Source organism: Hemicordylus capensis, chromosome 5 (assembly GCF_027244095.1).
Source record: "Hemicordylus capensis ecotype Gifberg chromosome 5, rHemCap1.1.pri, whole genome shotgun sequence".
Taxonomy (NCBI): domain Eukaryota; kingdom Metazoa; phylum Chordata; class Lepidosauria; order Squamata; family Cordylidae; genus Hemicordylus; species Hemicordylus capensis.
This window is the reverse complement of record NC_069661.1, coordinates 78,199,731-78,223,119: the sequence shown is the minus strand read 5'-3', so window position 1 is coordinate 78,223,119 and position 23,389 is coordinate 78,199,731. Positions and strand designations below refer to the sequence as shown.

The 23,389-nt window shown below is 44.9% G+C and overlaps 1 protein-coding gene and 1 long non-coding RNA gene across 2 annotated transcripts; one reads left to right on the top strand and one right to left on the bottom strand.

The window, feature by feature from the left end:
* Window positions 1-8,997: 8,997 nt before the first annotated feature.
* LOC128326810 (uncharacterized) lies at window positions 8,998-11,074 on the bottom strand. Its single transcript, XR_008308286.1, has 3 exons — window positions 10,138-11,074; window positions 9,912-10,037; window positions 8,998-9,377 (listed from the first exon to the last, which is right to left on the bottom strand). It is a non-coding gene; the product is annotated as an uncharacterized LOC128326810 (long non-coding RNA).
* A 395-nt stretch (window positions 11,075-11,469) lies between these two features.
* HMGB2 (high mobility group box 2) lies at window positions 11,470-15,332 on the top strand. The gene is made up of 5 exons (XM_053254392.1): window positions 11,470-11,623; window positions 12,034-12,194; window positions 13,838-13,980; window positions 14,186-14,360; window positions 14,801-15,332. The coding sequence occupies exons 2-5, from the start codon at window positions 12,045-12,047 to the stop codon at window positions 14,969-14,971; spliced, it is 639 nt and encodes a 212-aa protein (XP_053110367.1). The 5' UTR covers window positions 11,470-11,623; window positions 12,034-12,044; the 3' UTR covers window positions 14,972-15,332.
* The last annotated feature ends 8,057 nt before the right edge of the window (window positions 15,333-23,389 follow it).

The window sequence follows — 23,389 nt, the reverse complement described above, 5'->3', positions numbered from 1 at the left end:
TACTGGTACTCCTAATAATATCACTCCCTGTTAAAACTTAGCAGTAAAGAATTTAAGGAGCATAGGAAGTCATAAGACTTATCGCACTACAGAAAACACAAATCAGACTCATTTGAGTTCTCACAATGCACACATGCAGTGCAGTATTATGCATATTTACTCCAAAGTATATCCTGCTGTGTTCAGTTGGGCTTATTCCCTGATGAAGTGCACATAGGCTTGTAGCTTTAGCACACTTGTCATTTCAAATGCCCTTATGCAGTGGCATTTCTTATTAGTGATATGTATCTTGAGGAAATCATTTTGGTAAATTCTATAAATTGTGCTAGTCTGTTTCCTATATACATGGATGCAAAATGCCTGTTTAAACTCAGACACACATTCACCGGAGGATAAAAGCCATTGCTCTTCCTCCTCCTCCTCTCATAAACTCTTCAAGTAGTTAAAACAAAAAGAAAAAAAAATCACATGTACATTAGCACAAACAAGGACAAAAATGGGCCACTGTGGCCATATAATGAATATGGAAATTAACATGGATGTGAATAGAATGAGCTACACAGATGAAAAATATTAAGTTTAAACAGAGGCTTTGTAGGCCTTGATGATTTGGCACATAATTAAATGATTTCAAAAAGATTTTATCTGATGTATATGCTTCTCTCTGATGTGAGCAAGCCCATTTATGTTCTTATCTTCCAGCTCCTGTAAATTCTGCCTTAGAATAAACATGCCCCAGAGATTGAAGAGAGAGGTTTAACATGCTTCCTTTTTCATATTTTATTGTTGTGAAAGGTTGTAGATTACTAACACAGTAGTAAACCGGCACTGGAAACTATTAATTTCTAGGGTAGAAAGCTGAAATGGCTGATCAAGCCACCATTTTTTTTTAACCAGCCTAATACACATCTCTCACCATCAAGTGCAAACAACTTTTGTGCACATAGAGGGGGATAAAATGTATGCAGAACAGAAAAAATGTCCCTGCCCTTTCCATTTAACCCTAACAACTGACACACTTCAACAAAAACCCTCAACAGAGATATATGCAGATCGTCTAAGGGGCATTACATACTCTTTGGTTTCATTTGAAAATTCCTGCCCTCTCCCCGCTCCCTCTCCAAGAGAATTCAGAAGCATATGAGTATTTTAACTCAACATTAAAAGAGTACTTTAACACAACATTACAATCATTAAAAGATTAGGAACATAGGAAGCTGCCATATACTGAGTCAGACCATTGGTCTATCTAGCTCAGTATTGTCTTCACAGACTGGCAGCGGCTTCTTCAAGGTTGCAGGCAGGAATTTCTCTCAGCCCTATCTTGGAGAACATACTGTATGCTTTGGTAGTTTGTTGGTTCAATAAAAAAATTTTTGTCCTATAAAAAAAATAAAATTTTGTCCTATCTTGGAGAAGCCAGGGAGGGAACTGGAAACCCTCCCGCTCTTCCCAGAGCAGCTCCATCCCCTGAGGGGAATATGGAAACAGTACAGAAAACGGCATCCAAAATGGCTGAGGGGTTCAAGCATCTTCCATACAAGTAACGGGTTTAGAAGAGATTGAGGGGGGGTGGGGGGTGGAATATGACAGAGACTTATAAGATTCCACATAGTCTGAAAATAGTGAGTAGAAATGTTTCTCCTATAATCTTAGAATGTGGAAGCACCATATTAAATAAATTGGCAGCAGTATTCCAGACTGTCAAAAGAAATAATACATAGTTAATGTATAGAGTTCACTGCCTTAAATGTGGCAGTGGCCATAGGCCCAGGAGGCTTTAAAAGAGGATTAGACAAAGGAAGGGATGGATATTAGTGATGGATATTAGCCAGGATGACTATGGCTGGAGTCAGACATAACATGAAACCAGAGTTAAATGGGACAGAGGTTGGAACTCCAGTATGTCCAAATTCATGAAACCACGATTTCGCAGCAAAAGCTACCTCCAGTTTGCCGCACTAAACTCCAATTAGAACCTTCAGTTTGCACAAAGATTTGCCGCCGAGACTTCCAGTTTGGCTTCTGGAGGGTTATGTCTGAACTCAGATACCACCATAACTGTGGTTTCGTGCCTATTTTCAAACTGCAGTCATAGAGGTGGCAGTGCAGATATGCCCAGGATCGCACCCGCTCCATGCCTGCAGTGCTTCGCACTGGCCAGCTTTCTGAGCACCAGCCCTGCTCTTCCTGTTTCCAATCCAGAAATGCAGTTGCTGGGCAACAGGGATGCCGCCATGTTCCATGCCAGGCTTGTCAGCCTGTCATGAGGCACAGTCACACAGGGACATTCCCTTTTCCCACTCTGCCCCTTGCTCCCCCCCCCCTTCCTGGCAAGCTAGAGCAGGGTTGCTATTTCAGGGCACAAGCAAGGGTGCACACATGGGCGGATAGGCTGGCAGGGGGCAAGCTTTGACAGCTACTTAGCAGCAGTTGCCAAGACAGGGAGAGCAGTTGCCAGGGTACCCATCCCCATGGCTTTCCTTCATAGAGCCCCAATGGCCTGGCACTTTCATGAGAGAGCAGTCAGTGGGAGAAGGGGATGTTTTGCCATCGGGCATCATTAGAGATTTTGCTTGGCAATTCTCTCCCCTCCCCTCTGTGGTCCTTCTCATGAGTTGTAAGGGGGTATCCCCATGGCCTGGCACAGCATGCTCCTTTTGTTCCACTGCCGCTTCCGAGCACCCCGACTGGAGTACTGCTGACCGGCTCTGCTAGGTCTAGGGAGCGCAAACCCCTAAGGGGAAAGGGCTTCTCCAACCTTCCTGTGAAAAAAAAATAGAACTTGGTTGCTCGAGAATCCCTGCTTGGGGCTGCCTTTTAAACACCCCGCCAAATGTTCCACTCCCGGTGCTGTGATGGGGTGCCCCAATTATGTCACACAAAGACCTGGAGTCTTTGTGCTGGTGAACATACACCATTGCCGCTTCCTTCTCAGGGAGCAAAACACTTAATACCTGTCCGCTGACCTGGGATCGCTGGAATTCAGGCTCCTCTCTCCCGCAATTCCCCATGCCAACAGATCTGTATATGGTGCAATGCTGGACTGAGCCCAGGAATTTTAAATGGATTTTAAAGATCTGTCCACCCACCTGGTGTTTCCCCCAGAGCCACATGTGGCCCAGATCTGACATATGGGGTGTCAAAATCTCCTCTGGGTGTGTGCAAGGCTTCACAGGGAAGGGGAGTTTGAAGTGATTCTCTTCTATTTTTTACCATGGAGAGCTGGGGGCCCCACACAAGCAGAGCCCCCTTTGGTGGTTTAGCTCAACTTGTGAGAGTGCCGTCTGAAGGGAGACCTAGGGGTCACAGCCACATGGTCTTTCCCAGTAGCCTGGCCCTCTCACGAGAGGGCAGGCACACCAGCAGCTAACTGCCAGTGGAGCAGGAGTGTAGATTGGTCTGCATGGACTGTTTTGAGCGGGTGATCCCTCATAACACCATCCTAGGTCACAGCGAGACAGGACACCACCCCGACCCCCAATCCTTTGTCCTCACTTATATGTATGTCCCCTCCTTGGAAGTCTGCATGTTCCTTTCCCTTTCCAGAGTAACAGGGAAACAGTGCCCCAACCAGAACCCCACCCCCCACCAAGATTGTGCTTGTGCGGGACTATTTGGGTACAGTGCTCTTTCTGAGGCAGTAGTGCCATTGCTTTCAGAAGGAGAGGAGAGCTGGTCTTGTGGTAACAAGCATGACTTGTCCCCATAGCTAAGCAGGATCTGCCCTGGTTGCATTTCAATGGGAGACTTGATCTGTGAGCACTGTAAGATATTCCCCTCAGGGGAATGAAGCCGCTCTGGGAAGAGCAGAGGGTTTTAAGTTCCCTCCTTGGCTTCTCCAAAATAGGGCTGACAGAGATTCCTGTCTGCAACCTTGGAGAAGCCGCTGCCAATCTGTGAAGACAATACGGACCTAGATAGACCAATGGTCTGACTCAGTATATGGCAGCTTCCTATATTCCTATGTAAGAAGCACTGGCATGGCATGGCATTTAAAGGGACTTAAATGCCCTTTACATGCCGAGGGTGGGCCAACCGCTCCGAAAACGCACAATCTCACTCAGCACACCGCCTTCAAGATGGTGGCCAATTGTGATGCACTGATGCTTTGCCCTTAGTCTGGGCATGGAGCTTGCTGGGATCAGCCTCAGCAGCTGAGAAGCAGGGAAGGGCTCCCCTGTCCTGGAACAGGAGGTTGGCGGGCCGTGGTTTGACGGACATCTGTGGTGTGATTTACAGTTCAAAACTGAACTGCGGGTTTGCCAACCTCCAGTTTTGTGTTATGTCTAAATCCAGCCTATATATAACATCTCCAGCATCAGCAATGGTATGCCTCTGAATACTAGTTGCTGGGAGGCAAACAGCCACAGTGTCCTGTTGCCTTTATGCTCCGCTGTAGGCTTTCCAGAAGCATCTTGCTGGGCACATTTGGAAACCAAATATTAGGCTAGATGGAGTGTTGGTGTGATGGAGCAGGTCTCTTTGTACATCAACCAAATAATTGCAAGATTCTAGATCCACACAAATATGCAATCCTACATACAGGTGAAACTCGAAAAATTAGAATATCGTGCAAAAGTTCATTAATTTCAGTAATGCAAATTAAAAGGTGAAACTGATATATGAGATAGACGCATTACATGCAAAGCGAAATAAGTCAAGCCTTAATTTGTTATAATTGTGATGATCATGGCGTACAGCTCATGAGAACCCCAAATCCACAATCCCAGAAAATTAGAATATTGTGAAAAGGTTCAACAGTCTAGGCTCCAGGTGTCCCACTCCAATCAGCTAATCAATCCATAACACCTGCAAAGGGTTCCTGAGCCTTTAAATGGCCTCTCAGTCTGGTTCATTAGGAATCACAATCATGGGAAAGACTGCTGACTTGACAGTTGTGCAGAAAACCATCATTGACACCCTCCATAAGGAGGGAAAGCCTCAAAAGGTAATTGCAAAAGAAGTTGGATGTTCCCAAAGTGCTGTATCAAAGCACATTAATAGAAAGTTATATGGAAGGGAAAAGTGTGGAAGAAAAAGGTGCACAAGCAGCAGGGATGCCCGCAGCCTGGAGAGGATTGTCAGGAAAAGGCCATTCAAAAGTGTTGGGGACTTTCACAAGGAGTGGACTGAGGCTGGAGTTAGTGCATCAAGAGCCACCACACACAGACGGATCCTGGACATGGGCTTCAAATGTCGTATTCCTCTTGTCAAGCCGCTCCTGAACAACAAACAATGTTAGAAGCGTCTTACCTGGGCTCAAGAAAAAAAGAACTGGTCTGTTGCTCAGTAGTCCAAAGTCCTCTTTTCTGATGAGAGCAACTTTTGCATCTCATTTGGAAACCAAGGACCCAGAGTCTGGAGGAAGAATGGAGAGGCACACAATGCAAGATGCTTGAAGTCCAGTGTGAAGTTTCCACAGTCTGTGTTGATTTGGGGAGCCATGTCATCTGCTGGTGTTGGTCCACTGTGCTTCATTAAGTCCTGCCGTCAACGCGGCCGTCTATCAGGAGATTTTGGAGCACTTCATGCTTCCTTCCGCAGACGAGCTGTATGGGGATGCTGACTTCATTTTCCAGCAGGACTTGGCACCTGCCCACACTGCCAAAAGTACCAAAACCTGGTTCAGTGACCATGGGATTACTGTGTTTGATTGGCCAGCAAACTCACCTGACCTGAACCCCATAGAGAATCTATGGGGCATTGCCAAGAGAAGGATGAGAGACATGAGACCAAACAATGCAGAAGAGCTGAAGGCCGCTATTGAAGCATCCTGGTCTTCCATAACACCTCAGCAGTGCCACAGGCTGATAGCATCCATGCCACGCCGCATTGAGGCAGTAATTGCTGCAAAAGGGGCCCAAACCAAGTACTGAATACATATGCATGCTTATACTTTTTAGAGGTCCGATATTGTTCTATTTACAATCCTTGTTTTATTGGTTTCATGTAATATTCTAATTTTCTGGGATTGTGGATTTGGGGTTTTCATGAGCTGTACGCCATGATCATCACAATTATAACAAATTAAGGCTTGACTTATCTCGCTTTGCATGTAATGCATCTATCTCATATATCAGTTTCACCTTTTAATTTGCATTACTGAAATTAATGAACTTTTGCACGATATTCTAATTTTTCAAGTTTCGCCTGTACCTGGGGCACACTAGGTAGTAAAAGGAATGGGGCCCACAGCTCCTGGCTCGTAATCTAACCCTAACCCACCCACCCCCCACATCAGTAGCTATTTTGTGGTGGCATGGCTCATTCATTTATTGTACCACCTCCATAACACCCCCATATTCTGTTTTTCTCCTTCTTCCTCAATTTTTCTGCAATTTTGCTTTTGTGTTGACTGACCTCCTCCTCTGGACTCCACCACCACAACCTTCTGCTTTAGCCCAGCAGCACACGTTGCTGCTTCGTACAAACTGAAGGGCTGCCAGGACACTAAAGAGAGGCCACAGCCCCCATAGCTCTGTCTCATCGGCTGGGCCACCAAGACAGTCTCCAGGGCACTGGGGCTGGGGTCACTACCTCAAGAGAGCCCCAGCCATGCCTCCGCTTTCCAATCTGTATGCACTGCAATAAAAAGGGGAGGAATGGACCAAGCACCTTTGCCCCATTTCCTCTTCTGCTCCCAGAATGGAACAGGGAGAAGGTGCACTGTCTATCCCTCCCCTTTGCATTACAGCACAGATCTGGGAGAAGGGAGACAGGTCATGGACGAAAGGTGGTCACAGCCACAGACCTGGAATCTTAATTGGAGTCCAGCATATGCCCCCACCTAAAGCCTCCTCCATGATCTAAACAAGGTCAGGGGAGCACTCAAACATTCCAGGCACATGTCCCAGGGCAAACAACACTTTTCCTTCATTGCCACGGGATGTGGTGATGGCCACCAGCCTGGATGGCTTTAAAAGGGGCTTAGACAGATTCATGGAGGACAGGTCTATCAGTGGCTACTAGTCTGATGGCTGTAGGCCATCTCTAGCCTCAGAGGCACAGTGCCTCTCAATACCAGTTGCAGGGGAGCAGCAGCAAGAGAGAGGGTATGCCCTCACCTATTGCCTGGGGGCTCCACAGAGGCATCCGGTGGGCCACTGTGTGAGACAGGATGCTGGACTAGATAGGCCTTGGGTCTAATCCAGCAGGGTTGTTCTTATGTTATTTTGCAAGTAGAGGATCCTATACCACTATTATCAATTGCATTTTCCCCATGAGTAAATGATCATTGACTGGTGCCCTGTAGTTACCAGTCAAATTTTTATATTAGGAAAGTAAACTCACTAGTTGACATGCTATGCAGGCTTACAAGAAAAGAGCAGAGCATCATACTCACAATGGGTGACTTAAAGAGGTTTGCTTTACAGCACTAGATGGATGGAAGGGAGTGATTTTTGCTTCTGCAAAAGCCCTTTTTGTTTTTAGGAAAATGTCTGTGAGGGCTGTGTGACCATCATGGACATATTCCTGGACACAAAAAGGGCTTTTGTGTGGGAGAAAAGCAAAAATCACTTGCCTCTCCTACAGCCTATCCAGCACTCCAAGGCAAACCTCACACACTGTTAGTTAAGTTGCTCCTTGTGAGGACAGAGCTCTTGCTCTACCCTTGTAAGTCTGTGCAGCGTGTCAGTCACTGGAAAATACTGCTACTACTATTACTACAATATTTATATACCACTTGTCAACCAAGTTCTCAAAGCAGTTTACATAGAAAAAATAAATACATAAAGAAGATGGTCCTCTGTCCCCAAAGGGCTCACAAGCTAAAAAGAAACATAAGGCAGATGCCAGCAACAGCCACTGAAGGGACGATGTGCTAGGGTTGGAGAGGGCCAGTTGCTCTCCCCCTGCTAAATATAAGAGAATCACCACTTTGAAAGATGCCTCTTTGCTAAGTTAGCAGGGGTGACATCTGCAATATGTCTTCATAGTGTCCCATATCACTTTCCACATCATAGCTACACTACAGTTGAATTCATAAAATTCCCTTAATTCAAATTTAACATATATTATAGTATATATTTTAAGAGTGTCTAGCCTCCATATCTTATTCCTCTTTTTGATATTTGTGTGCCTTATTTTCCAAGTTACAAGCATATGGCATGGTCAGATACTGTTTTGTTGAAAAACTTCAGAATCACAAATATCAGAAGGGCTAATATACATAGAAAAGAGTATATAAGATTGTGAGGCCTTTGGGGACAGGGAACCATCTCATTTATTTCTCTTTCTATCTAAGCCACTTTGAGAACTTTTGTTGAAAAGTGGTATATAAATATTTGTAATAGTACTAGTCTTCTAGAACAATTTTGATTAAGAACAATGCTAATCAGTATTGGGATAAAGCCTTCATATATCTTTTAGATGAAAATATTCTAATCCTCAAAAAAATTCTGGGGAGATAGGAAGTAGATTCTTTATTTGGACATTATCTATAATCACTGGATTTGTTATGCCATTAGAACCTCCTCTCATGATTTCACTCTTAGCTCCCTGGTGCTCAGCACTACATCACCTTTGCTCTCAGAGTTCTGGGGATGGAAGGCATTCTAGGAATAAGGCAACAGCTCCACTGGAGCATACCAGGTCATTTGGGCTCATGAAGGGCTGACTGTTCAGGGGGAGAGCAAGAAGTTCTGGCTGCTCAGCACCTGCTAGAGAGGAGAGCTTGTCTTGTGGTAGCAAGCATGGCTTGTCCCCATAGCTAAGCAGGGTCTGCCCTGGTTGCATATGAATGAGAGACTTGATGTGTGATCACTGCAAGCAAGATATTCCCCTCAGGGGATGAAGCCGCTTTGGGAAGAGCAGAAGGTTGCAAGTTCCCTCCCTGGCTTCTCCAAGATAGGGCTGAGAGAGATTCCTGCCTGCAACCTTGGAGAAGCCGCTGCCAGTCTGTGAAGACAATACTGAGCTAGATAGACCAATGGTCTGACTCAGTATATGGCAGTTTCCTATGTTCCTAGATATAGGCGGTTTTCACTAGGGCCAAGGGTCTCAGTAGAGGTGCACTCCTCCTCTGAGAGAATCTTTTCTGGACTGCATTCCAGGTGAGTTTTGACACAGACATTACCATCAACCATAACAATGTTTCAGCTTATTTCATGAAAAAATAAAATCCATACAGTTGTTTCAGCAGTTACTTCCAAGAATTAATTCTGTTCAGATGATTCAAGCCGCCAATTCTAAACATAAAATGGGTTCATGAAATCCAGATACTTAGTTAAATTACTCAAGAAAGTCCCTGGGAAGTAATGTTGTTCAGTCCATATAGTCTCAACTGCCACACCTGTTCTTAAGGAGGTGGGATGGGAACCATCAGTTCTCCCCTGTACACAGCCAAGAATTCTTCAGTCCTGCCTGCTCCTCTCCTGAATGGAGACACCAAAACCTGTAGTCAGAATTTTGAGAGGCAACAACTGATAGGGAGTCTTTCCTCACTACACTCTTCTACCTCTCTAAATATTTCCTAATTTTTTTCCCTTTTCTTAGTACTTCCTCCTTCAGAACTGACAATGGCCATATGAGAAAAATTTCTTAAGGCACTACTTTCAGATATGATTGAAAATTACAGTTTAAAACTAAGGCAAATTTGGAAGCTGCAGGGGTCTGAAAATGTGTTAACCATGAGCTCCAAAAGGGTCATGCCCATAGATCATAGCTTCCAAAAAGCATAGACAACCAAGGTTACTTGTTCTTCATTAGCTACCCTTTGTTCATCCTATCAGTTTCAATAAGAGTGTTTTAAAGTGTGAGAGTCTTACGTGCTAATAAGACGGTGTTTAATCAAGCTATTTTTTGTTGGGCAGAACCCAGAAGAATGGGAATTAAGTCAGTTATGACCAGTTTGTCTCATTGATTTCAATGGTAGTTATGACTAGTCTGGATCCGTTGTTACTGCCTACCACAGAAAAGCCTTAGTCCAAACAGAAACCATGACGGACGCTTCTTCTTGTCTGCTTGTAATCCTTCGAGGCATTAAAGCTAAGCATAGGCTCTTCTTTTTCCTTCACCTCTCCTTTTCCAGCATCCTTTGGGGCAATGAGAATAGATGGGAGGAACAAGCACACCACTTTCAGATTATGGCGATCGAAGACCCGACTTGAAGCAAGAGACAGCTGGCTAACCTACCATGAGGCAGACGGCGCGGGAGGAGGAAGAGTTGGAACAAATTCAGAGAAACCGAAGGAGGTGGCAAACAGCAACATGCAAAATTGTTTGAAGTTGCCCGCAGGTTAAAAAAAAAAGCCGTTGGGACAGAAACACGGGGAAACAAAGTAGATTCTAGAGAGGGCAGCTGTGCTAGTCTCTCAAAAGAAGAACAAAGCCTAATCCTGCGATACCTAAAGACATCAGTTTTGTTGTGACATAAACAAAGCTGAGTCGTTATTTCCTCACTCTCTCAAAACGGAAATTGTTTTCCATTGCACAAAGCAAATAAGGAGAAGCCATATTTCAACACTTCATACTAATTTCACCAACCGCAGAGGTCCTGTTGGTATCTTAAAAGTGTAGACGCAGTTATAAAAAGCTTAAATCATAGGACAGACAGTAGTCCTTTGCACAATTAAAGCGCAATCCTATGCATTCGGAAACAAGGTTACTTTTTTAAAAAGATACAAAAAGCATCTATGTGAGCAAAATAGTCTTTTAGTATAAAACCATCTAATTAATAGATTCATTAGGAAGTAATTCCACTGCATCCAATGGGAAACGTAATTTAATGTGCCGTTAGGACTACAACTCAACTAGGAAATAAACACTGCACGCAAAAAATTAACTTCCGATTTATACAGGCCTGTACTAGACGGTTACAAAAACAAAGAGCCCCAAACAAACCCCAGTCTTCACGTTTCTCCTTTTAAAGGCAGACGAAGAAAAATGGTAATCTCCCCCTAAACCACAGCGTAACCTATCTACCCAGCACATTGATTTAAGCATGAAAGTAAAACATAAAACATCCTCGCTCGAGTTCTTTTACTCGACTAACTTCTGCTCGTAAATTATTGCCACCCGCACGTATTTTCCCCTCCCCTCTCTCTAGAGCGCTTCTTGGTTTTCTCATGTTTCCCGCCCCATTTCCTCCTCTATTGTATTTTTAAACCACGCTATTTCACTCACCTCGGGCCAATAGTAACTCTGAACCTTTTCCTTAGCCAATAGCAGGCCCCTTTGAGGTATTTTTTTCAACAAGATCAGCCCTCCAATAGGAGGCGGGCTCTTAATCCCACTCACCCTCTTTCCACACTCCCTAACCGGTTTCAACGGGTATGAAGCGCAAGCAACCCCCCTTCTTTCCACCCCTTTCTCAACCAAAAGTAGTTGTGACGTTGATCGGATTCCTGACCAACCACGTACTTTAAAGGATACGGGGGTGTGGCTTCCAGAGATTCAAACCCACCGGGCAGCCAATAAAGTGGCTTAGTGGGTGGGCCTTACCAAAGAGCTTAGCGGGTCAAGTTGCTGTGGCGGGTAGGGCTGTGGAAAACAAGAGGATATCAAGTGCGTTGGACGCGATCTAGTCGGTTGTCGCGAACGAAGGAGACGATCTAAGCGCTCGGCCGGATCTTCACGCGTTGCTCGCGGCTGCTACTGTTCCTCCTCACCACCCCTTGAGGCAAGAGGCTGAGTACCACACGCGTGTATTTCTTTTGCTTAAGGAAACGGAGTTGGAGTGCCTGGAGCTATGGGGCGCGGCTGCGTAATGGTGACGGGGCTGTTTTTATGGAGGGAGCAGCGACGGTACCCACTGAGAGGCAAAGTTTTTTGAGGGGAGAGTTTACAGGGGAGTCCTTAACAGGAGTGGATCCTGAGCTACTCGGCCAGCCGCTTGCTCTGTGGGTGGGTGGAGAGAAACTCTCCGAAGGCGGGAAAAACGCGCTGGTGAGGGGCGCAGGAGTATTTGGGCGGGAAAGTGTTGCCGCCACAGGTCCCTGGGGTTGGGCAGGGGTTGCAGCTGGCTACCTCTTCCGTCGTCCTTAACCTCCCCCCGTCTCCTGCCTTCCTCCTCTCCCTTTTTCTCCACAGCGACCCCAGCCATGGGTAAAGGCGACCCCAACAAGCCTCGGGGCAAAATGTCCTCGTACGCTTACTTCGTGCAAACGTGCCGCGAAGAGCACAAGAAGAAGCACCCGGATTCTTCGGTTAACTTTGCCGAGTTCTCCAAGAAATGCTCCGAGCGATGGCGGGTAAGCGTCTCCCCCGCCAGGCCTAGAGAGGCCTAGCCCAGCCCGCCTGGCCTGGCCCCCTCCGCCCCGCCTCGCCTCTGTCCCTCCCCCACCCCCAGCGGCCTTGGCGCGCGTTGCAGTTGCAGGGCAGGCGCCCGCCCAACTCTTTAAAAGGCGGGAACTTGCGTCGGCGTAGTCGGGCCTTATGGTTGCTTCCAGCCCGCTAAGCAAGCTGGCTCTCTCTCTCTCTCTCTTTCGTGGCTGGCTCTCTTTCTTCCCCAGTGGGGCCCCTCAGTGTGTGGTCGAAAGTTACAGTGCCGTCAGAACGACGGGCCTTGCCACCACGGCTGAAAGTTGCAGTTTTAAAGAACCCGCTAAAAGTTTTTGCCTGTGTCACAAAAATGTGCATTTTAGGCCTTTAGGAAGCCAATCCTCAAATTGAAAGTTGTTGGGATGGCAAAGTACAAGTAGGAAGGAAGTGCTAAAATGCTATATAAACAAGATAATAGCAAATATTTTAACTTTAATCTTTTTTTGCATCTTGACCTTTGAAAATTGGCTTTGCTAGGGGTGAATAGCACTGATATCTGGATTCCCAGTGGTTTAAACTGAGAGGATTCTTGCTATTTTGGTATGTGGAACAATAAGGACTGCAATTTTGAACATTAAGCATCCTGGATTATGGAGAAAAGGCAGACACACAAGCACCTTGTGGGGGAAGCTCAAAATAGTCTACTGTTGCCAAAATTCGTGAGTGTGCTTTCCCCACTCTGTGGCCAATGGGAGTTGAATCTGAATGTCTCTCACAGGTCTTCAGCATCAAGGGTAAGATAGAATTACCCTATCCTATTGGGTATTCTTCCCCTTGTTCCCATTTCCCATCCATTTTCATGAATTTGAATATGGATGTATTGCAGGAAAGTTGACATAACAGCTGTGCTCATGGAATTGCTTTGCTACTAAGGAAGAGAGAAAGTAGGATAAAGCATGTTGTGCTTGGCCTTTTCCCAGGACAACTTTTGTAGTAACCTGGATGAGTCGTGCCTTCTATAGGACCTCTTTAGAAATGCATAATAAGCAGCACAGTGGTGTTTTGGCAATTTAGAGGTATTCTAATATATGCTTGTGCTCTGTCTTGTGGCTACACAAGATCTATAATCTAGGAATTGCTTCATTTCAGGGGCCTGGTTCAAGAGTTCCTAACATCAAGTTACTTAAGCTTACTAAAAAACACCAACAAAAATGTGTGTATAGTTCCTTTTTTACTGTAGTTGTGTGGAGCTTTTGCTAATACCTTTCAGCATTTTCCTAGGACTTGCAGGTTCCTAGTTCCCAAAGCGGATTTCTCTGCCCTGTTCTAAAGGTGGAACAGGGTCAGTATAGACAAAGTTACTGAGGAAGGGTGTGGCTTTCTTGGGCGTAAGTGAACAGGGCACACTGGAACCAGCTCAGTTTTTTTTTTAAAGCAATAGGAACAGCAAATTGGAATTGGTGGTGCCTTTTATTGGCTGCCACTATGTTCTCTGTACAACCCACAGTTACAGCAGAGGCTGTGGATGTGTAATGGTGCTGCCCCCACTGTTTTATATGGAAGATACTTAACATTTCAAGACTCAAAAATTTGAATTTGTTTGTGGGTATCCCTTTCTCTTCCTTTGCTGTAGACTATGTCTGCAAAAGAAAAATCTAAGTTTGAGGACATGGCAAAGGGTGACAAAGCCCGTTATGACAGAGAGATGAAAAGCTATATTCCTCCTAAAGGTGAGAAGAAGAAGAAAAAGGATCCCAATGCTCCAAAAAGACCACCGTAAGTTGATCTTCTTTAGGAATCTTCTAAAATACATTCGTAGACTTTAACTGGCTTTTATATCTGTTACGCCTATAGGTATTGGCTTGAAAAGTAAGCTAGGTGTATTTCAGTGATTTATTGCTGCTTGAGTGCTAGAACAATCCCAGCTTAAGGAAGCATGGGAGGAGTTGTCTGTGACACATTCTTGCTGTTTGCCTTCTAGATCTGCTTTCTTCCTGTTCTGTTCTGAACATCGTCCAAAGATCAAAAGTGACCATCCAGGTCTGTCTATTGGGGATACAGCAAAGAAACTAGGTGAAATGTGGTCTGAGCAGACTGCTAAAGACAAGCTACCCTTTGAGCAGAAGGCAGCAAAACTAAAGGAGAAATATGAGAAGGTAAGTAAAAGCTGCTATTTCTCAGTTTGTGCTCTGTAACACGTGAGGATTTGTTATATTATGCCACACATTGAAAACTATTGTTGACAATATAGCTTGTCTAAACTAATATGGGGGTGGGAGGATGAAAATGGCCTCAAACTGGTGGGAGATACTATACTGTATTTCCTAAGGTATGTTGACAGCTCCACAAACATTTGATGCCTTACATATTGTCATGTTTAAATGTCACCTCTGGCAACTTTTAAAAAGACACTGAAGACACATTTATTCACCCAAGCTTTTAATTAGATTTATGGTTTTAATTTTTGATGTTGGTTTTTAAATGATTTTAATTGTAAATCACCCAGAGACACAAGTTTTGGGTGGTATAAAAATACATCAAATAAATAAAAACCCAAACCTGAGTTTAGGAGTTCAGAGTATCATTCTTTTTGCAGGATGTTGCAGCATACCGTGCCAAGGGTAAGGGTGATGTAGGGAAGAAGGGTCCAGGTAGGCCACAAGGCTCTAAGAAGAAGGCAGAACCAGACGAGGAGGAAGATGAGGAGGAAGAAGAAGAAGAGGAGGAAGAAGATGAGGAGGAAGAAGAAGAAGATGATGAAGAGTAAAGCGATAACTTGCTGTAAAGATTTGTGCTCAAAAAGTCAATGATTTTGCTAAGAATGTGAAGTCAAGTGCAGCTCATTGTTAGCTTCAGTATAAAAACTGTACAGAATTGTGTATAGGTAATGTGATTCTCTGTAGGGAGACCTGTATTGTAATGTAAGTAGTAGCTAAATGCTGCTACTGTTAGAATTTAAAGGCTGATATTGTCAAATGTTCTGGCATATTTAATGGTTCTTCTGAAATTCAGTGACTGCTCAATTTTCAGCAAAGTAAAACATAGATAGTAAAATAGTCAACTTTGTCCTGCATCCTATTGCATTGTATTACTTTTTTAACAATTTTGTAATAAAATGATGTACACTACTTTTTCTACTACACTGTTGTGTTAATTTAACTTTCTCATTGCTGGAACTGTTCTGAAAGTTTGATGGTTTATAAATTAGGAGTAGCTATTTTTGACCAGATTAATAGTTGCATCTCTGCCAACAATTTTCATATTTTAAAGCATTGTAAATTTCTTTGTATAAGTAACTGTATACTATAAGTTTGTCAGTAGCAATCATGCTACTCCATGTAGTACTTACATGGTCCTACTACTACATGTAGTAGGGATGTGCATGGAACTGGTTTGGAGGCCCTTTATGGTCCTCAGAATGACTGGCGGTTCCACAGGTTCAAAGGCAGGGTGGTATATATTTTTTTTTATGGTGAGGAAGTTGCCTTTAAGTCTGTTGGGATGGCAGGGAGCTGCTGCCCCGGTGTCCTTGACCAGAAGTAAAAGTACGTGTGCCAGGTACTTCCTTTTTACTTCTGGCTCAGGAGGACACTGGGGTGGCAGAGAAGTATGCTGCTGCCATGTTGGAGACTTTTTAAATGGAGCACCAGCAGGGGAAATGCAACAGGAGGGGTAAGGGCCCTTAAAGGTATGCTCCTGCCTTCGAGCCACCCCCTGCCGGTTCTGTGCACATCCCTACTACATAGAGCTGCATTTAACAGAATACAGTATGAAATAACTTATGTAAATGAGACCCAAGTCTAGTAGAAAACTAAAACCCCCACCTTAATTGAGATGATTGGGTTTTAATGTAGCACAACAAAGCTTTAGAGTTTCCTTTGTGTATGTTGCCAACTCTACCTGGAAAGCCAAGTGTCTGCTTGGCTTTGAGCTTGCTCTTACTGTAGCAAAGGTAGAAGGGGAAGTGGGGAGTAAGCTCACACCCCAGGTAGTCTCTTATGTTCTCCTTGCATCCCCTTCTGCAAGCCTAGTCTTAAGCATTTACACCTTAAGTGCTGCAGCAGGGAAATGCTTGTTGCCAGTTCGAATCCCCTGAGCAGCAGTGCTATAGGAAGATGCTGAAAGGCATAATCTCAGACTGTGTGGGAGGAGGCAATGATAAACCCCTCCTGTATTCTACCAGAGAAAACCACAGAGCTCTCTGGTCACAGAAGTTGAAATTGACTTGATGGCACACTTTACCTTTTACCTTGCGCTTGCATACTTGCTGGTATATTTCAGAGAAGAGGTCAGATGAAACATGCAAATTATACTCCCTCCCACCTGCAAGGCAGTGGGGTACTACTCAGTTCATGTTCTAGGAATTTTTTCCAAGTGTTGACTGGTGCCTAATAACCTTTCCTCATAATGAATACGAGGATTCGTTGCACACCGAAGAATGTAAAGACTTCAAAAATTTCTAAAAAATAAACTTGAGTACCCCAATACCTTGCAAGTGGAGTATGTGTAGTTGACACTTGACAGTTGGCACTGTCCAATGACAGTCAAAATGAACAGAAGAAATGAAGATGTGCAGTGAGTCCTCGGGGATTCATTATGAGGGGGAAAATACACCAAAATCCAAACTTGAATAGTGACCACACATTTGGTTCATGATTTTACTACTCCAAGGGCTAGAGTTTACCTTTTAAAAATAAAATAAAGCTGGGGATCCATGTTAGGGTTAGGATAGGGTAACTTCAAATCTCCATTATTTCCTATGGTGGAAATATATAAAATCAGTAAAAAAGAAAATAAAAAGCAAGTGCCTTAAAATTTGGATGGTAGGTGGCACCCATGGGGAGCTACCCACCATGCAAATTTGGTGCTCTAAGTGGTCCAAATCAATCCTAATCAAACCCAAATTGAATTGGGTGATTGGTTTTTGGCAGATAAGTTAGATTCCTTATTACAGGAGGGGATGGTAGTTTCTGAGGAGGCCAAGATGAACTTTTGCCGGAGGGTCCTGTGGTGCAGGGCATATAGCTATATGAGGAGATCCCCGCTTTATTTTAAGCTATGTGGGATATAAAGATTGGCTGTAGATAGTGTGCTAGTTCAAGTAATCCAGTGTAGGATTTGGAACAAGCTTTGCTGTGTGCCTGATTTATTAAATCTCAGGAGATTCTCCTGAGATAATCAGTTACAAAAAGTGTTGGTTGTCAAGGTGGACACACAGAACACAAGATTAAGCAGGGGAAGTTCTTTTGATACAGCATTAAAAACTACTAGCTGACCCTGCACAGAGCATCTGTGTGCTCTTTGGGGCTGGTGCTTACCTCCCCCCCCACCTTCTGCCCCAGTCTCCACTTCCAGGCCCAGCTGCCTCCTTCCCTCTGCGACCTCTGGCCCCACTTCCCCCCCTCCCCTCCCCTCCGCCTTGCCTCCGCGGCTGGGCTGGCCCACAGCTGCCTCTGGCCAGGCCTGCCGCTGCCACGGTGAGGCAGCAGCGGGCCTGGCCGCAGAGGCGAGGCAGCGGTGCGCGCCTGGCCGCTGAGGTAAGGTGGCGGGCCTGGCCACCATGGCGGCACCTCGGCCTGGCAGCCTGAGCCCGGCCGGAGACGGGCAGGTATGGGGGGGGAGAGGTAGCCGGCCATGAGCACATAGATGCTCTGTGCGGGGGTCGGCTAGTAATAGATATATTCCTCTTCTACAATCAAGAACATCTTCCGACCAGTAACAGTTGCATTCAAACTGACTATAACCATCACAGGCTCCTTCTCCCTATCTGCATATGGAATCCCCACTGCCCAATCAGGTGCTTCTGCTTGCAAACTCAGCCAATCGCCTCCTTCCTACCACGTCACCGCGCATGGCCCGTCTACAAGAAATAAGTATATAGACAGATTTTTATTTTAGCTTTGCTATGGAATAGGTACATAACCATGAACAGGTGGGATGTAGATTTACTGTAGCAAGAGTTGTCTTAAATATTCACATAAATCCAACTGTTTGAGAAACTGGATTTAAGTTCTGCATGAAGCATTGTTATATTTATAGCAGGGTAGCTCAACTGTGTCCCTCCAGCTGTTGTTGGACTACAACTCCCAACATTCCTGACTTGCTGAAGATGATGGGACGTGTAATCCCAAAACAGCTGGAAGGACAACTTTGTGCACCCCTGATTTGCAGGGTGGTGTTCTGTGGCTGTCTTCTGTCATGATTCTTTGCAGTATTGGGGTTGCCTTTAAATATTTTCTGTACATTGGGAGGAACTTGCTCTCAAACTGAATTATAACCAACTTTAAAAAGGTGGGGGTGAAGCTAAGGTGACTGGTAACCCTTTTGAATTTATCCTTTAATTTGAGATTGGCTGTAGATCATCTTGCTAAGTAATATTAGAAATACAGTTTCTTGTACTCTGATAGAGTTTGTAGCCACATTCCTTATGGAAAGTAAGTTTGAGATAAGCCAGCTGTGTGTGTCCGTCCATCCCCCTATCAACATCACAATGCCTAGAGACCAAGTTGGGCCAGATTTGGTACAGTTGTAGGGACATCTCAATCCACGCAAATTCAAGATGATGGATATGTTGAGACAGAAGTGGACTAACTTCACAAGAAGTGAGGATGGTAAATATTCTTCATTAGTGGAGGAGTGTATGCATAGGTCGGTTGTGCCTCCTACTTACTCCTGAGACAGGGCCAATAGCAAAGCAGCTCAGATAACCCATGTAGGAGGGGCAGACCCACTGCCTGCCAGTTTCCGACCTGTCTGGCTCCAGTGCCTTGTCTGTCCCTGTGTCTCTAATAGAATAAAGAAGGGGCATGGCTGCATCAGCCAGCTGGGACTTTTGCTTTTAGCCCGCTAAGCATCATCAATGAAATGCTGGGACGGCGGAGTGTGAAGGAAGCAGCGAGAGAAAGAGGCTTCCCTTTTAGGCTGAGTGCCTCTTCCACATGCTGTGAGCGATGCAAATCTCAGGTAGACTTTGAGTCCCAAATGAAGAAGTGGTGGGACTCTTAAGGTGGTGTGGCCATGGTCTCCCAAATGGAGAGGCTGCCACTTGCCCGTCCAGCTCAGCTGTAGCCCAATGCCCCTGATGGTTCGGAATTGGCTGTGTATGAAGTAGGTGATATTGGGGGCTCAGGCAGCCCTTAATCAGCCTGGAGGAGGGTCATAAAGTTCCCAAGGACTAGCACATGCAGCCTAGCTGGGATACATCAGATGTGGCGAGTCTTGGCAGCTCCCAATGGCTGTAGGGTTCAAAGAGCTCAGTGCTGGTGTGGGTGGAGGAAATCCCCAAATACATTCAAGTCTGGCTGAAGGATCTGGTCCTAGAGGAAGTTCTGTATGCAAGGAAAGGGAAAGTGAGGAAAAGGTTTTCTGACCATCTTGGAAGAGTCCCCCCAAAGGTGGAAAAAAACCTCCTACAGAAGCCTCAGGGGACTTCTGACTCTGCAGTGGCAGCTTCTGCAGATAGAGGGTGACTGACACAGAGAGGCTTCTGTTCCCTCCAGGTGGGCTCTGATCAGGAGTCTAGGCCACCCAGATAATCTGGAGAGGAGCTGGAGGCACCCATCCACTCTCCTTAAGCCTATCCAGCCATCTCCCTTTGAACTTGGCAGAGTTCCAAAGAAGGTGGGAAAATACTCCATTATACAAGATTTGGCCCTGACTTTGCTGAACTGAGGTCTGCAGACAGAGGGCAATTGCCACTCCAGAGAAGCAGAGAGGCCTTTGTTTGCTCCTGTGAAGGCTCTGATCCGGGATCACCACAGCTCTGTGGGTTGCCTAGAGGCACCCACCCTCTCTCCTCAAGGCTCTCCAGCCCCCAAGGGCCCATCCCTTTCTCCTAATGGGTTTCCAGCCCCCAGGGCTCCACTCCAGTTGGATCCTATTGATTTCTGTCATCCTAGGGAGGACTCAGACAATCCCCCTTCAGGCAAGGAGGAGGGTGAACTATGCAAGGAGAAAGCCGGCCCGGAACATTCTGCTTCTTTCAGGATTTTCTTCCAGGGAGATTTTGCAGGGTTACTGCACAAGGCCCACAGGACCCTCAATCTAGAAGGGCAAGGGACTTCTCCACCCATAGAATCAGCGGGTAACCAGGAGGTCTTTCCACCTTCCCCACCCACTGAGAATAGTAGGCCATGCCCCCAACCTTTTACACAGACCATCAATTCAAAATGTCCTAACTCGGACAAGGGCAGAAACCTTTCAGGTATCATGAAGTGCTTTTATCTGGCCCCTATGGCGATCATGGACATGCTGGGTTATTTTGGTTGAGGTGCCCATGGCTGCCTTGGTTAAAGGCCAGATCCTAGGGATGGGGGCAAATTATGGAAAAATCCAGATGATAAAAGGTGCTATGCAGTCACACAACGCCTCTGTGGTCTCATCCATATTTACCCACGCTGTATGCCATGCAGATTTCTGCCAGAGCCCTGGCATGCAATATGACTATATGACTTGACTTAAGCTTCAAGAGTTGGAAGTCTCATTCCAATCTGGCTACCAAACCCTTCAAGGGTTCAGTTAACTGGTGAAAGTTTTGACCTGGCTCTGCTTGAGACTAAAGACAAAAAGGCCATGCCATCTCCTCCTTCTAAGGAGGATAAGAAAACCAACAAGGTGCTCAATTCTTCCTTTTGGACATCCAGATTCCCCTTTCACAACTGTGAATGGAAGGAAGCCATAAAAGGGAAGATGATTTCCTTCAGAAAATGGAAATCCTGTCCAAATGAAGAGAACAGGAAGGAACATAAATTCTGGCAAAAGAAATCCAAGGAGACAATAAGGGATGCAAAAAGAGAATTTGAGGAGCATATAGCTAGAAGTGTCAAGGGGAATAACAAAAACTTCTTTAAATATATAAGAAGCAGAACACCTGCCAGAGAGGTGGTTGGACCCTTAGTTGATGAGGGGCATGAAAGGGATTATTAAGGAAGATAATGAGATTGCAGAAATGCTGAATGAGTTCTTTGCATTTGTCTTCATGGCAGAGCATACTGACCATACACCCTCCTCAGAACTTAGCTTCTCAGGCTTGGAAGCTGAAGAACTGGGCCAATTTGAGGTGATGAGAGAGGATGTTCTTAACTGTTTTGGAAAACTAAAAATTAACAAATCACCAAGGCCAGATTTGTTCCAGCCAAGAGTTCCTAAGGAACTCAAATGTGAAACTGCTGATCTCCTAGCAAAAATACGCAACTTGTCCCTACAATCAGGCTCTGTACCAGAGGACTGGAAAGTAGCTAATGTACAGGTGAAACTCGGAAAATTAGAATATCGTGCAAAAGTCCATTAATTTCAGTAATGCAAATTAAAAGGTGAAACTGATATATGAGACAGATGCATTACATGCAAAGCGAGAAAAGTCAAGCCTTAATTTGTTATAATTGTGATGATCATGGCGTACAGCTCATGAAAACCCCAAATCCACAATCCCAGAAAATTAGAATATTACATGGAACCAAAAAGACAAGGATTGTAGAATAGAACAATATTGGACCTCTGAAAAGTATAAGCATGCATATGTATTCAGTACTTGGTTTGGGCCCCTTTTGCAGCAATTACTGCCTCAATGCGGCGTGGCATAGATGCTATCAGCCTGTGGCACTGATGAGGTGTTATGGAAGACCAGGATGCTTCATTAGCGGCCTTCAGCTCTTCTGCATTGTTTGGTCTCATGTCTCTCATCCTTCTCTTGGCAATGCCTCATAGATTCTCTATGGGGGTCAGGTCAGGCGAGTTTGCTGGCCAATCAAGCACAGTACACTGTATACTTTTCAGAGGTGCGATATTGTCCTAGTCTACAATCCTTGTCTTCTTGGTTCCATGTAATATTCTAATTTTCTGGGATTGTGGATTTGGGGTTTTCATGAGCTGTACGCCTTGATCATCACAATTATAACAAATTAAGGCTTGACTTATCTCGCTTTGTATGTAATGCGTCTGTCTCATATATCAGTTTCACCTTTTAATTTGCATTACTGAAATTAATGGACTTTTGCACGATATTCTAATTTTCCGAGTTTCACCTGTAACTCTGAATTTTAAAAAGGGATCTAGCTGGGATCCAGGAAATTACAGCCTGGTTAGCTTAACTTCTGTGCTGGGCAAATTGATGGAAAGCATACTTAAGGACAAAATGGTTAAACACATAGAAGAATGGGCCTTGCTGAATGAGAACCAGCATGGCTTCTGCAGGGGCAAGTCTTGCCTTGGAGTTTTTTGCGCGAGTCAACACGCATGTAGACAAAGGTGATCCAGTTGTATACTTGGACTTCCAAAACGTTTCTGACAAAAGTTCCCCACCAAAGGCTCTTGAGTAAACTTAGCAGTCATGGGATAAGGGGACAGGTTCATGTGTGGATCAGTAACTGATTGAAGGACAGAGGGTGGGAATAAATGGAGAGTTTTCACAATGGAGGGAAGTAAGACATGGGGTCCCCCAAGGATCTGTACGGGGACCAGTGCTCTTTAACTTGTTCATAAATGATCTAGAAGCTGGGTTAAGTAGTGAAGTGCTCAAATGAACAGAAGACACTAAACTATTTAGGGTAGTGAAATCCCAGATTGTAAGCTTCAAAAAGATATCTCCAAACTGGGTCAGTGGGCAACAAGCTGGCAAATGCAGTTCAGTGTTACCAAGTGTAAAGTGATACATATTGGGGCAAAAACTCTGAACTTCACATATATGCTGATGGGATCTGAGCTATTGGTGACTAACCAGGAGAAAGATACTGGGGTCATAGTAGACAGCTTGTTGAAAGTGTCGGCTCGGTGCACGGCAGCTGTGAAAAAGGCTAATTCTATACTAGGGATCATTAGGAAGGGGATCGAAAATAAAACTGCTAATATTATAATGCCTTTATTCAAAACTATGGTGCAGCTACACTTGGGAGTATTGTGTTTAGTTCTGTTCACCATATCTTAAGGAGCACACTGTAGAACTGGAAAAGGTACAGAAGAGAGCAACCAACTTATGAAGTAAGGCTAAGCATCTGGGGCTCTTTACTTTGGAAAACAAGTGACTACAGGGAGACATGATAGAGGTGTATAGAATTATGCATGGAGTAGTAAGTGAACAGAAATTGTTCACCTTCCTCACAGCACTAGAAGCAGGGGTCATCCCGTGAAACTGAAGGTCGGGAAATTCAAGACCGACAAAAGTAAGTACTTTTTCACACAGCATATAATT

Bases quoted from the DNA above. Each gene is read 5' to 3' on its own strand.
- HMGB2 (XM_053254392.1), top strand. From the start codon at position 12,045: ATGGGTAAAGGCGACCCCAACAAGCCTCGGGGCAAAATGTCCTCGTAC. The intron at 13,981-14,185 runs GTAAGTTGATCT...TTTGCCTTCTAG, and splicing joins AATGCTCCAAAAAGACCACC to ATCTGCTTTCTTCCTGTTCT. The intron at 14,361-14,800 runs GTAAGTAAAAGC...TTCTTTTTGCAG, and splicing joins TAAAGGAGAAATATGAGAAG to GATGTTGCAGCATACCGTGC.